The sequence below is a fragment of the Seriola lalandi genome, unplaced genomic scaffold (genome assembly GCF_002814215.2).
Source record: "Seriola lalandi dorsalis isolate HSWRI2012SDOR001 ecotype SW California unplaced genomic scaffold, Sedor1 jcf7180002054574, whole genome shotgun sequence".
In the NCBI taxonomy this organism is placed as follows: domain Eukaryota; kingdom Metazoa; phylum Chordata; class Actinopteri; order Carangiformes; family Carangidae; genus Seriola; species Seriola lalandi.
In genome coordinates this window covers 727180-742041 of record NW_019525127.1, presented here as the reverse complement: position 1 = coordinate 742041, position 14862 = coordinate 727180, and the positions used below count along the sequence as shown (strand labels likewise).

Here is a 14862-nt window from a genome sequence, read left to right as displayed (position 1 = left end):
CACCTGCAGTAAGTCTAGTACTTTTTGGCTGCAGTATTTAATTGATGAAATATTGTATTTTGAAGTAAACATTACAAGAGGGGGCAAAGTACACCTGAGGGAAAGTATAGTGGAACTAAAGTTGAATAGACCTTTAACACATTTAGTCCCATCAAACACAGTTGTCAGTGATATTATTAATTTCTGCTTTACATTGCAATCACAGCTGCAACAGATCCATCATTAATATTACTTTCACCTGTGCTTTTCCTGCTTTGAAGAAAAGGCATATGAATCTGATTCTTTTCATGTGCACATGTAAATGTAATGAGCTTATAACAGAAGCATTAAAAAAAATGCATTAGCTGTTGATGAGTTTGTTTATTATTCTCTGTCTTCAGTATTCAAAGGTTCAGTTTCTTAACTGCAACTTAATTTCTGCTGTTGTTGACAGGCAATGGTAGCAACACTTTTAAGAACAGAATTTATAAATATTAAACTGTGATTAAGTGATGGATCATCTCTAGCACTGTCACCGCCTCCACAGGTGAAAGTATTTACCAATTAACATCAGCAAATTTTTTGGTCCTTCATTGTCAGTGTTGTCGGACAACATTTAAATATTTCTAGTATTTATGTTGTTGATTAAAACTAACAAAGAAATAGTCACACAATGCTGTACATGTTACTATTGTGAAAATTCATACCAGATGTGCTCTATAAAAACCATCAACAAAGTTAAAGCAAGAGCTTCATAAATAACTTTATTGGACATTATAAACTACATTAATTTAAACAATTTACAACACTGGAAATGTATAAAAGAATGTAATAAATGGATTAATTAAATACTGTAGTGTACAATTTATAATCAACTAACTATTTACAATCAAAATACAGTTGTGGATGAAGTTAAAGCCGAATTTCTCTGTCATATGTAAGTTTCCTTAATAAAAAAGAAGTAGTTGAATCAACAGTGCAACAGAATTTTTAGTAACAAGTATAATCATTATTCATCATGAGTCCTACTGTGTGAGACAGTTGATATTTATTTGCTCCAGTAACAATCTCCCTCCTAAATAAGTGATGCTGTTGGAACAGCACACTGATATTAATTATAATGGCTGAGGACTATGAAATATGGACTCTAATGTTTTAAACTATTGACAATTTGTTACAGCTACAGTGGAGTCCAAAAGTGATCCGATTGTATGTCTGACACGGGGCAGAGAGTGTAATACGACAGTGAGGGTGTAGGGAACAAAGAAGAGCATGGCTGATAAGACTGAGCAATGTTATGGCCACAAGTGTTACATTAAAAAGTACTATATTATCATATAAGACACTGTCTATGTTTGGGAAGAGAAGATCTTCATGTGTGGACACTGCAGGTGGAGGTGGTGCAGGGCCTCTGTCATTGCTGCAAGAGGGCGTAGGTGTCCCCAAAGATCCAGACCTTGGCTGGATGGAAAAAAACATTATAATAGAGGGAATATCAATATCATATTATAGAGTATAGAGAAAAAGACAAAAGAAACAGCACTCTGATTAGATGATCACAGATATCTGAAAATACATTATTCCCTCAGCTTAGTTGTAATAACAGTCTGCTGAACCGTTTTGCATTAAATAACAATAGAATAGAAACTAATACTCAGTTTGGTGTCATTGTGCAGGTGCACATGTCACGATGGTTCTCAGCTCTCAGCTATGTGATATTTACCAAATGTGGACATGTATACAATTAGCTACTAACTCTTGTTATTGTAGCCAGTCGCTGCCCAAAGCTCGGCCATCTTAACACTAACTGATGGATTACTTGTCCCTGTCTGGGCAGAGAGGAGGAGCCTCCGACTCCACGGCCGGCTTCTCCTATTGGTGCAGCAATGATGTTCCAGCCCTCTCTACAGCTGCTACCGTTTAAGCATCAGAGGAAGAGAGTTTAAGAGCCTGGCTCGCACCTCGTTAGTGGCAGCTGACATGATAGGCAGCTCGCCTCTGTACCGCATTTGTGAACATTTGTGTACATTTGTGTGTAATTTGTGATTTGGTTTGAGATGCTAGTAGTGATTGTTGGGGACTGGGCTAGGTTTATAATTCTGGTTGTGCATCACACCCTTAGAAAAAGACTGTTGGACACATTAGGAACAGGGGTGCTGCTTCTTGTGTTTTTGGCTTGGTTAGAATCGCATAGTTAGGCTCTTTGTTGGCTCCTGTTCCCCTGCTTCAGTTATCCTCTAGCCTTGTTTGTATTTTTGTTAATTGTTTACCCCCCTGGTTATGCAATAAATTAAAACAGTAAATTTGGTTTACCACTAACACCTGGTTTTATGTTGCTTCCCTTTTCCCCTAGCTGGGTCGTAACATGAAGACTGCCAACATATGGTGTCTGGGGAGACAGCGCATGACATCATATACAGATGCTAGAAACCAACATGGCAGCTGTGAACTGAAACCTGGCTCTGTGAGCAGTCGAGTCAGTAAGTGAAATACTGGGTGAGTAAAATTTCCCAGGCTGTTGTATCTTCTTTGCTTGCAGAAATCAACTGCCTGGTACTGTGATGTGAGTCCCACAGCGTTGGAAGTTTTACTTTCTCAGCAAAGCGGTTCCACAAAGGGTTTATATCTCGATGCTTCATGTGAGCAGTGCAACATCTACTGGCCTGAATGCAAAATTGGCAAATACAAACATTTGTATATCACAAATTGAATGTAAGTATGTTGAAAGCATGATTGTATTTTATATTCAAAGCATAGATTTATATACTGTAAAAGCAATTAAAAATGTTTTGTATGCATCAAATGTGTCAATATCGGTGAAGTTGAGCTCAATGTCTTTGTTTTAAGTGTCAAAACTGTAAGTTGGTTTGCAATGTGGGCAAAGAACATGTAGCTTTACTTAAATGTCAGCTTTGGTGGTTGTGCTGTAAAGGTGCAATATAAGATGTGGCCACAACTTTAGTTCAAAATAAAATGCGCAGAAAATGAATTAACATCAACAGCGTTAGAGTGATGTCACGATCAAGTATTGTATCTGTTGTATTTCAGAGTCATCTACTGAAATGAGCCAGCCCCAACCTGTCCTGTGTTGTAATGCCACTTTGACACTAGACGCTGTGCGAGTCAGCGGCGCGTCAAGTCTGCTCTCAGTCCCACGAAGAAGAACGACTTCCGGCAGCGCTTTAAGTTAGCATCACAGAAACACAGAAACACAGGAATGGCTGAACATCCTAAAAGGCGATATTCATCTGCATCCTGAGGGACCGCTCCCGACAAGAAACCACGTTCAACGGCAAAGAAAAGAAGCGACACGAGTAAATCTCGATGTGCCTTTCCACCGCTGCAGACAGCTCCTGAGAGTGAAGAGATGCGGTTTGATGCCGAGCTCGCAACTTTCCTGTTTGCCCGGTGAGTAGCCTCAGTGTTAGCTCCTTAGCTAAAAGTATAATCAGTGCAACGACTGACAAACCCTACCGACAAACATTTCAGGTGGTGATATTGACGTTGTCGACGGACGTTTTAGCGGTTAGTAGGATTGTGCCTGTTGCTCTCGGCTGTTGTACAGCTAGTTACGTCAGTAACTTTAAGCTCATTTTATAACTGATGACTGTAACTCAAGATTGTATGGACCCAGTAGACCAGTGAATACAGGTCGATCGGTTCACCATGTTGTCACCACTTCACTGTTAGGAGATCAGCCACGATTGAAAGTTCACTTGGTCTTTACATTTTTCAGGCGATTTCATCATACCTGTCTTTATCAGGACCTGAGCCAGTACAGATGGAATACCGCCTCCACCTGTCTTACCAACGGCAGAGTCCAGACACAGTGAGGGGAGAGTCTAGGTGAGTAACATGCTGTCATTCACTTCGAAAAGTAAGACTTGTATATACCACTGCCTATATTGGATATGTATTTTACAGTATATCCATATTTGTACTACTGAATTTGTTGGTTATATAGTGTGTCCATTGAATTCATACCACACCTAATTGTTTTCACTTCATTTCCTTGCATTTACATTTATTTCATAATATTCATACTGTATTTATTTTTACATTCATATCTATCCTCACGATTTATTATACTCACACAACAGACCTAGCATGTTTGAATATAATTGTCCTATCACATGTTCCTTCTACATGTCCTCTTCCAGTGTCTGTGTTGCCTCACCACTGTTTGGTTTTTTTTGTTTTTATATCTAGGAATTCTTCACATGTACATTTGTTTAGATTTATTCATTAAGTCTTGTTATTACAGTATATGCTAAATGAGTTTTAAGTGGATGATTAATAAATCTTTTGTGTTCTGAAGTCCTTAGACCGCTTCAAACATTTCATAGTCAAGAGGAGCTGCAGGACATGTCCTTTTTCCTTTTAGTGTTTTCATAGGGATGGCAGAATCCGCCTCGGGCCAGAACCATACCTGCAAGAAACTGTAAGTCATGCACATTACTCCACCGTGTGTATAAAGTGACCTTAACAAATAATTCCAATGTTTGTAGTTGTAAATCAACATTTAACCTGTAAAAATAAATCTGAATGACAAATTCAAGTTTCTAGCATGTGTAGAAGAGATTTGTTAAAGTCCACACAGATCATAGTCTAATGTTTAAGATGAGTTAAAATGATATTGTTTTTGTTAAGTTGTCATCATATCAAATGCATCAGAAAACAATGTAGATGTGATGATTAATATATTTGGCTTGAATAAAATGAAAATACTTGTTTGGAAACTTGCTGTGTCTGGTTGATTTATTGTGATGGAGTAATGAGGAACTACTAGCAGATGTGTTTGAAAAGAAAACTGTTGTTGACTAGCTATATGTACCTAGGGTCAAAATGATTTTGGGCTTGTAAAGTGATGTTCACAAATAAGCTGCTGTTCCTGTTAGCATTAGCTTTTTATTTTTAAATCTTTATTGGTGAAAAAGTGACAAACAGAATAGAGGGGGTGGGGAGCAGCTTGCTAGCATTAGCAGTAGCATTTATTTTTTTTGGTTATTGGTGAAAAAAACATGGACAAACAGAACAGAGGGGGTGGGGTCGCTTGCTAGCATTAGCAGCTAGCATTAGCAATTTTTGTTCTACTTTTATTGGTGGAAAAAAAACAGGGACAAATAACAGAGGTGGGGCAAGCTTGCTAACATTTGCAGTAGCACTGATCATCAGGATTAGCATCTTTTCTACAATAATGAATGATTACAGTTGTAATGCTAACAATGACATACAATAAACGATGATAATGGCAGCAATGTGCGTGTACACCCCCCCTTCCACCCCCCCATTTTCATTAGCTCTAGCATTACCAGGTGGCTTGTTCTTGTTGGCATTTTTCATTGATAAATGAATTTATAAAATAAAAATTTCATAAGACTGCAAAATGATAAGTGGGGGTGCTAGTTGCTATCATTAACATTAGCTTTTTTTTTTTTTTTTTTTTTTATTGGTGAAAAAAACAGGGACAAACACAAGGTGACGCCACATCTTCGAGGTGGATCCCCAGAGGTGCCTGTTGTCTCTGAGGCATAGCGGTCCTCGCTGGAGGGGAAGCACAGGATGCTTGGCCTCACTGTCACAGTATATTGTGTATTATCATTTCCTGCAAACATAAAATTCATTTTTGATCCAAAACCTTTTTCCTCAAGCCAGTGCCAAGTACTTCCAAGCTCCTGGCAACACCTGCCAGACAGAGCAGGATGAATAGCGAGTTGTCTTCCCTCCCAGATACCAGGAGACAGTTCAAGGCAGCGATGGGGAACAACACCTCCTGTCCTTGGAAGGAGAGTCTCCAGAGGTGAGATTCACTTCAGATATCGCTGTTTCTGCTAATTAATATCAGATCTATATTAACACACACTGCTCTCTGATTATCTTTCAGCTGTCTACTTGGACTGAATTCGGGCCCTGCAAACTGGGCCAGTGTTAGCCGCCTGGTGGAGGCACGTGGTCCACAGCGACCGTGAGGACTTGGTGGTCGTTCATTCTCGAGGATTATGTGGCCATCAGAGAGGCGGTGCTGGCCGGCCCGAGGTTGATGGCTCAGACCAATGTCCAGCTCTTTGAATTACATTGAGGACTCAGTGGTAAGAGTTTGTCATAAAGCTGTGTTGGTGTGTTGTAATTTGTTCTATGGTTTATCTTTTAAAGAAAGCTGAAAATCCTAAAACAGTCTGTGTGTTCCAGGTGCTGGCCAGACTCTTCCTTCAGCAAAGGGTCTATCATTGGTGCAGGTGGGACAAGGACAGCCCTTTAACTTCATTGTCCCATGTGAGTGTTTGTCCGCTATAAGGAGCAGATGGTGGCGATGGAGACGCCCTGACGTCACACACATCATCATTAATCTCACACATGCACAGAAAACAAAATGTAAAAGCTAAACATGATGTTGGGTGCAACAATAACTTCTATAGAACAAAATCTAGAAAAAAAAATTTAATTGGAATTACTTCACATTTAGAAGAATTTAATTATGGAATTACTTGGCAGTATCTTATATTATCTATATTTAAAATGTAATTCCATAATCAAAGCTCTCATTATATGCAAAGTTTATCTGAAGCTGATATGAGGCCTCAGCAGTTGGATTTAGACAAATCAGGTGTGAATCTTCCAAAATTTCTGTGCTTTTAGTTCGACATTCCCTCCTTGTGTTTCCCTGTTGAGCTGCATTAGGATAGTGACAAAAAGAGGGAATTTTATACCAAAAAAGGTTGTAACTTTGGACAACATCCACTTAACTTGTCAGCTAAAGTCACTCATTAGCTCTGAATACATTTTTGTCCCCCATCACCTACAAAGTGCAGTGGAAATGGATCTTTTAATAGCCAGTGAGATCAAGTGTTGTTATTGGAGTAAGTTAATTTTATGTAGAGTTAGTGATTGCTTCCTAAAAGTTACTGAATTAAACCACACACAGCTCACAAACTGTTTATCCCTTTTCTCTCTCACACACACACTTTCACTGACCCTTCTAAGCACTTAGCAGCAGATGTGTTTAGACGCTAATGATTATAAACTTGTCATCGCCAATGATTGACCATCTGTACGTGTGTGTGTGTGTGTGTGTGTGTGTATGCATGAGCATGGACTCTGGTCCACATGAGCATCTGCTGTACACCACTGCTCAGCCATACCACACACTCCATTATCCCCTAGCACAGTGTGTGTGTCAGCTCTGCAGGTGCCACATTAAGGTGATGTGTTTAATCATCAATTCAAGCAAGGGACTGCCCTCTTCACACTTACATGTGACACTCTGTCTCCGGCTTTCAGTGAGGTCAGCGCGTGGTTCAGCTGAGAAGGGACTTTTAGCGAGAGCTGGAGTGTGTGTTAAACTGTGTGTGTGTGTTAGTGAGACCAGTTTTTCTTCCTTAGTTCTTAGGGAGTCTTTAGGGAGTGTAATGTGTTCTTCTTGGTGCTTGTGGTGTTTGCAGAGTAGGTCTACAGAGTCAGGTTGTGAGAGTGTAAATCAGTAGTCTGATGAGACTCTTATCGCACAGGTGTAAGGGTTAGATTCAGCAGGTGTGTGTATGTGTGTGGCTGTAAGAAAGGAGGATATACCAGAGGCAAACGTGTGTGTTTTGCTGCTATTTTTAAGTGTGTTTGTATTTTTGTGAACACTGAGGATGTCTAATTCTACCATCAACTTCTACGCCCTATCACAGTCCTTCAGCGTCTCTGACATCATTGTAATAGCAACCTACTTTCTTCTCAACCTCGCTGTCGGCATCTGGGTAAGAGACAGAGCTGAATATATATATGTGTGTTTGTGTGTGTGTGTGTGTGTGTTTCTCTACAGTTTATGTGGCGTGTGTGCCTTTTTTCTCTATCAGTCATCATGCAGGGTGAGCAGGAATACTCTGAGCGGATATTTTTTGGCTGGACGGGACATGGCCTGGTGGCCGGTGAGTGTGTGTTTTAATCTCATCCTCTGTTCTGTAACATCTGTAACACTCCTGGTCTTGTTTTAGTAGATGAAGCAAAATGTCTGGATTATAAGATCTTATCTACTGTCTGAGTCTTTTTTAGATTTGAGTTTTCACATCTTAGATGGCAAAACTGATTCATAAAGGGTTTATTAGATTTAATTAGTGGATTTATTAACAGTTAATAAATAATTTACCAGCTACAAGAAATTAATAAATGCAACGATTTAGTTGCCACGTTTTGGAAAACTGCTTGTCTTTCAAGCTTCCTTTTTAATTCATTAGGGAGACGCCTTCAAATGACAGTTTGAGCACTTATCTGCAGGTATTCTCGACCAAAATCCATTTATAAACTGCTTATTACATTTACAACTGCCAACATATCATGGTATGACCTTTTATTATCTTATACAGAGAGTTTGACTGGCTGCTAATGTGTGTGCAAAAATTTAACTGGTACAAAGGTAGAGAGAACAACAAAGTAATGAAATGTTGATGTGTAAAATAAAAATGTACCCACACAAAATATAAATAAAAAGTCAAAGTTTTGACAAACAAATGTCATAAAGGTGACAAAAGGTTGAGAAGTTTCAATTCTTGGGGTTTTTTGCCTTGTGCAGAACGGAAGATTTTTCTGATAAACTGACAAAAGTACCTTGTTGTGAATATCGGGAAGGAGATGAATGTAGATTAGTGATACTGATATTGGGCATGATAACAGACAGACTGCTGCTGGGCTACAATTGTCAGACAAATATGAATCCTATACTTGGAATGCAATCTGTAGTCCACCACAATTCAGATGGAAATGTTGTTACTTTTTACTCCATTCATCTAATGACTGGTTGCTTTTAAATTGAGATTGTACAATAAACAACATGATAAACCTCTTTTGACTTGAGACCCCTGTTTCTCATCGGGCTCCTCATTTGATTCAGATGACTGTGAGTTGTCAGCACTTCCAATAAAGTATGTTTGAGTCCCAAAAAGATAAAAGTATCCAATAATTCATAAAAAAAACAAAGATTAGAGAAACAAATTTTGTCTAGCAGTAAATTGCTTTCTCTTCTTTCCTCTCCCATTAATCATCTCATGACACCTCAGATTTATGCTGTGACTCTCTCTCTCTGAAGTTAGTTCAAACTGACTTCACCTCAACCAGCTCCAGCAGTCAAATACTTCCTGTGCACCGATGCATCAGCATCATCAATAATGTAGTATATACTAGACCTACATTTATCTGCAGATTTTGATACTTGAAGTACATTTTAGTTCTACTACTGTAACAGTATTTTTACGTTGTGGTATTGCCACTTGAGTAACAGATGTGGACACTTTTTCCATCACTGCTGTGTACAGATCGGAGCGTCTCTGTTTGCCAGTTCAGAGGGCTCAGGTCTGTTTATTGGTCTGGCTGGGACTGGAGCTGCAGGAGGCATCGCTGTCACTGGTTTTGAATGGAACGTGAGTTAAAAACACACATGCACACATGACATGCTGTTCTAGTTTATCTATTAATCGTACGTAAACACATTAGAGTCTGGAATGAAGCAGATCTAGCCTGCTAATCCATTTACAAGTTGTGTCTTTTGTGGTGTGCTGACGAAACAAATACAAACTATTTGGGCAAGAAAACATTAACACACCTTCAATGACTATTTCCTTTTATAACTGAAAAGATAAATAAATGACATAAGCAGAGCAATAGTTATATTATCTCTTAAAACATGGCTGTCCAGACCAAAGAGATGAAACTACTTTTGCAGTGTGTTTGTGTTTGAACATCTGTCAACAGATGTAACAGACAACCAGCAGCAGGGGGCAGCAGCAGAACCTTTTAAATGCCATCCAGCTGTATTAGGTGCTGAACATGAGGCTTGAGTCCATCCACAGTACCAGTACAAAGACTTGCAGAGCACTTTAAGAGTTAAATGTTTTTCCTCAGTTTGACCAGAGAGATTTTTCCTCCTGCGGTGACTGACTGTGGCAATCAAGTCATACTTCTCTGTCCTCTCTCTGTCTCTTCTCCTCTCTCAGGCCACCTATGTGTTGCTTGCTCTGGCCTGGTTATTTGTACCTGTCTACATCTCCTCAGGGGTTCGTTTGCATACACACACAAACAAACATGAATAGGTGCATATCTGCTTGTTAAGGCTGGTTCAGCAGGTACATTTAGGTGCCAAGAGACATTCTCTTTACAATCATTCCCCGCCTTGAAAATTCCCCAACAGGGTGTTACACCACAGTGGCATCCAAAAAAAAAACAGACACACACACACACACACAGACACACACATGCACACACAGACACACACATGCACACACACACACATATAACTGTCCTCTAACAACAAAGAACATAAATTACTTTTTCTCTAAGTTGGTTTATATTTACATTCAGAACAAGGTGACGTGTGAACACATCAGACTTATCCACCCACTGTTACCATCTGCTAATTGGTCAGTCATACTGAGCACCTAAGCTTCCTGAGCTGTGGTGTGCTTAAGATGTTGAAATGTGTGTGTTCAGATTGTGACAATGCCGGAGTATCTGGGTCGTCGTTTCGGGGGGGAGAGGATCAGAACCTACTTGGCTGTCCTCTCACTGCTGCTGTCCGTCTTCACAAAGATATCAGTACGACAGTGTCTCTCTCTCACACACACACACACACACACACACACACACACACACAAAGAAAACAGGATAATATTTAATTCGGCTGCATTTGCTTTCCACCATTGAGCAACACCACCTGCACTGAGATTTAATCTTTGCTGATAAATGTGTTGTGTTTCCATCACCAGACCGACCTGTACTCTGGAGCCTTGTTTGTTCAGGTGTGTCTGGGATGGAACCTCTACCTGTCCACTGTCCTCATGCTGGTGGTCACTGCACTCTACACTATTGCAGGTACACGAGCACCGTTGAAATTATATTTGGATGACAGGTTTGATCATGACAACATTTAAAGTACAGATTATTTTGTTTGCATAACTTACATTTTGTAGGTAAATTACTATCAAGCAAATAATACTTTAAATAAAGCAAACAAATCTATTGTTTGTGTGCAATAAACTATTATTTGCATTAGTATTATACACACACATGCTCTATAACATCATTCACTCAGTTTTACTCATTCATTCTTTATCAAATTCACAGTTCTGTGTGCTCTCAAACCCTTGGACTCTTGCTCACAGTGTCTTGCTCTTTTTACATCTTCGTGCGCTCTCACATTTACCTGCTTCTTCAACCTCACAGTTTTTTCTCCAATCGTAGGTTGCTAGGGAAATAGTTGTATTAATAATATCACTCGTACTGTACACAGCTACTTCTGTTGTGCTTGCTTTTGTGTAATTTGAGATTCATAATAAATAGCAGTGTTGTGGATTGATGCTAAAAACCCATGTTCCCTTCTCTTCAGGTGGTCTTGCTGCTGTCATCTACACCGACACTCTTCAGACATTTATCATGATTGTAGGAGCAATCATCTTAACAATTACTGGTAGGTGCAATTTCCATCATTTAAATGGAAAAACGTAAACTAACTGCATAAACCATTGCAGATGTACTCATAAAGCAGCAGTTATTATAAGGAATGTATGGTTGGAGTTGTGTGTTCCTGATCCACAGCCTTTAACAAGATTGGTGGCTATAGTAACCTGGAGCGAGTGTACAGCATGGCAGTGCCCAGTAAGATCATTCCAAACAGCACCTGCCACCTGCCACGTCAGGACGCCATGCACCTGTTCAGAGATGCCGTCACTGGAGACCTGCCCTGGCCTGGCATGACACTGGGGCTCACCATACTGGCTACCTGGTACTGGTGCACCGACCAGGTACATCTTCGGTATACACATACAGTACATACACATCCATATACAACCAATGACCACTATGGGCTTGCCCCAGAAGCTCTCACTGGATTGAAGTGAATTGGAAAAACGCCTCAGTTCTTTCTCAAAACACATACAAAAATGTAATAATATAAGATATATGTTTTCACAAGTTATTGTCTCTAAGGTTGTTTTTTGTTATATGTTCTGGAGGAAACTGTTGATTAAAACGATATAAAGGGTATTTTAATTTGTGTGTTTTCTGTAGTCTTGGTAGTTTTTTCCCCAAGTTTTTAAAATAGGAATAATTTTGGAAGAAATTTTAATGTTTTGCCCGAATAGATTTACTTAAGTAGTGTAAGGATAACATTAGTGGTCTGTTTATCAGGCATATTTGGAAATTAAATGGAGAGTGAGTACATCAAATTTTTTTTGTTAACTGCTCAAAACTGTGTTCATGGTCAACTACTGTAAATATGGTCACGGTGAGCCAGAAATTTAGGGAATAATATCAGTCTGTGTCTTTGTTCTATTCTCCAACTCAGTATCGTTTAAAAAAAAAAAAAAAAAATGGATACACAGTTTCTAAGGTCTAAGCATCAATCAATCTAATTGTGAAATTTGTCAGGTTTTGTTCATACTACTTGCCCTACCAGACTCCATTCTACTAATTTGGGTGCATCCACAAATAAGCGTAAAAAGAAAAAGGTCAGACTCCACCCTGTTTCCCAGATTATGACTTTGTGCCTAACCCAAACCCCAGGCTTCAAAAATCCCTTTAGAAAGCTAAAAGCTACAATTAGATTTTTCTATGTCTATGAAGCAAAGGCAGACATACTTAAAAATGCCTCACACACGTACATACACAATCATTTAACTGTTCTGCATTATTTCCAGATCACTTGTCTGGGTCCAGATCTGTAGGTTTGAGTTATGGGCTTTCACTTTCACACTCCTGAAATATAGAGATGCTGATTTACCTGAACTGGTTGAGGCAACAACAGAGCCACAATCTGTATTTTTATTTACAACATTCACTTTTGGTCCCACATCAATATTTAACATGGCATACACCTGGTCTGTACAGCCACATGGATAATTGACAACATCTGTCACATATGTAAAAGCAATCAACACAGTAGCTTTACCCTCACACCATCAGTAACCAATCACAGTGGTATCAACTCTAGAGTCTGACTAGTATATCAGTCGGCAAACATAATCAGCTGATCTTACATGTCGGATACATCACACTTGTGTATCTTGAATATGGAAAACATTACAGTACGAAATTCTGAAAAAGAAAAGAAGCTGAGGTAATTTACAAATATTTGTTCAAAGGTTTCTATACAAAACTGAGGTGCCTTATTTGGCAGAGAAAAATATCACAGCTGACCTAATCTATTATGATTTCTATCATCTACAAAATACCTTGTCTGTAGTAGAAATCTTAGCGCTTTTATAACTAAATTTGACAGATCCAGCTAAAAAAAAGTGTAAGTTTATGCATTTGTTTGTAAACATAAATATCAGATGAGATATTTTCAGAGTTAATTTCCTCCGAGATATCAGTATCTTCTAAAATTCATTATCAGCCCCACAAAACTAAAACCATCCAGTCAGATGCCTTTAACCAGGAAGCATTTGATTTGAAGGAGATGAGATTCATTTACAGACAATACCTCTTAAAGCACATCATCACATCAAATTGCCAACCCTTGTTGACATGGTCAAAAAAATCTTGTACGTTGAGCCTTTGAGATTTCAAAGCAGGAAATAACAAGCATCACCAGTTTCTTAGCAGGAAGTCTATATCAACAAACATCCTTGTATACATGTGCCAGTTCCAAGTTCTACCTAGTAGCCTTGTTATTTTGAAACGCTTTCTTCTGCGTCATGCCTCCTCGTGCCCTCAAGTGTCTAAAATTGTTCACTTTTGAGAAAGAAACTCCTAGTAACCCTGATGAGTTGTCTGGTGGGTGTGGCAAGGCATGGTCCATCTTCCTGTATCCCGGGCTGTGGCGTCGTGGTGACCGGCTGGACCGTGTATCTGTGCGCAGCTGGGCTGAATCAGGCTGCAGCATTTGGCCCTGCCAGTAACGGTGTCCTCCTATCACAGGGCCAGCTGCTCGGGTGGGGCGGTGGTAACTTCCCGGTTTGGCAATGACTACTTTAGGTCCTCGCATTCTCGTGTCACGACCTGGAGATCTTGAGGTCTGGAACAACTACAGAAAAAGAGAAAGCAGAGAGACATGAGTCCAGAAAGTCCAGAAGAGTTACACATGGTCTCTATTTGTGAAGCTATGGAGAACTGAGATCCTCCAGTACTAAATTCACACATGGAGTTCCTCAGGGATCAATTCTGGGTCCTTTTCTATTCTCTATCTATTTGCCATGCTTGGTTCAAATATTTTTTTTTTTTTACTTTTTTTTTTTTAAAGCAAAGGTATTTATGGCATTTTATGCGTTCATTAAAGAGTTGACATATAAAACAAAATGGGGGCACAGTGAGATGGGGAATGACATGCAATGAAGGTCCTGGCCAGATTCAAACTGGGAAATTCCAGTTCATCAGCACTTCAAGCATCTAGGCCTTTTATTCAAATGATGCCATGCATGTGAGCACTCTACTGGTCAGACTCACAGTTAAAATTTGGTTATCACAGAACTTCTTTCAGTCAAACTCAAATAAGAGATTATCATAGATTCAGACTCTGCAGTCATTTTCCCTCTTAAAATATTTATCCTGAATGCAGAAATCTGTGTCACATTTGACAATAGTTTGACATAACATGAATGAAAAGTAATGTCTATGGGAATCGGTGCTACCATTACAGGCTTCAACTTTTCGAATACAATCTAGTTACTATAGCTTGCTAGATTTCACTTCACAGCATGATGGTTCTTCCCAAATGTTGAATGTTGTAAACGAGTACACAGCTTAGCGTTGGTTTTATACCCTGAAATACAAGACCATTACTATGTGGACTTTTGTCCTGCATTTGCTTTTATACATTTATCTGTTAAACTGCACTTATTTCCTCTTTAATCTTTATATTTTATCACACTGTGCATTTCTCGGTCTTATGTCTTTTGAAAAGTGCTATATAAATAA

The 14862-nt window shown here is 39.2% G+C and overlaps 2 protein-coding genes and 1 long non-coding RNA gene across 4 annotated transcripts in view; 2 read left to right on the top strand and 1 right to left on the bottom strand.

The window, feature by feature from the left end:
• Positions 1–347: 347 nt before the first annotated feature.
• Positions 348–4718, top strand: LOC111663238 (uncharacterized). Its single transcript, XR_002761368.2, has 4 exons — positions 348–2691; positions 3028–3387; positions 3716–3825; positions 4375–4718. It is a non-coding gene; the product is annotated as an uncharacterized LOC111663238 (long non-coding RNA).
• Positions 4719–6763: 2045 nt separating this feature from the next.
• slc5a10 (solute carrier family 5 member 10) overlaps positions 6764–14862 on the top strand; it is a 22848-nt gene continuing 14749 nt past the window's right edge. Inside the window, exons 1-8 of the mRNA XM_023417391.2 lie at positions 6764–7718; positions 7818–7889; positions 9270–9374; positions 9948–10007; positions 10441–10545; positions 10716–10821; positions 11336–11416; positions 11545–11750. Of these exons, the coding sequence (XP_023273159.1) occupies positions 7611–7718; positions 7818–7889; positions 9270–9374; positions 9948–10007; positions 10441–10545; positions 10716–10821; positions 11336–11416; positions 11545–11750 (843 nt within the window). The 5' untranslated portion in view covers positions 6764–7610. The remainder of the gene's footprint in view (positions 7719–7817; positions 7890–9269; positions 9375–9947; positions 10008–10440; positions 10546–10715; positions 10822–11335; positions 11417–11544; positions 11751–14862) is intronic.
• The window catches only part of sack1gb (scaffolding CK1 anchoring protein Gb), a 10311-nt gene continuing 8203 nt past the window's right edge, over positions 12755–14862 (bottom strand). The window contains exon 5 of one of the 2 annotated variants that reach the window (XM_023417390.2): positions 12755–13972. In XM_023417390.2, coding sequence (XP_023273158.1) covers positions 13601–13972 — 372 coding nt within the window. In that variant the 3' untranslated portion in view covers positions 12755–13600. The remainder of the gene's footprint in view (positions 13973–14862) is intronic. The other variant, XM_087176926.1, reaches the window with a different exon arrangement.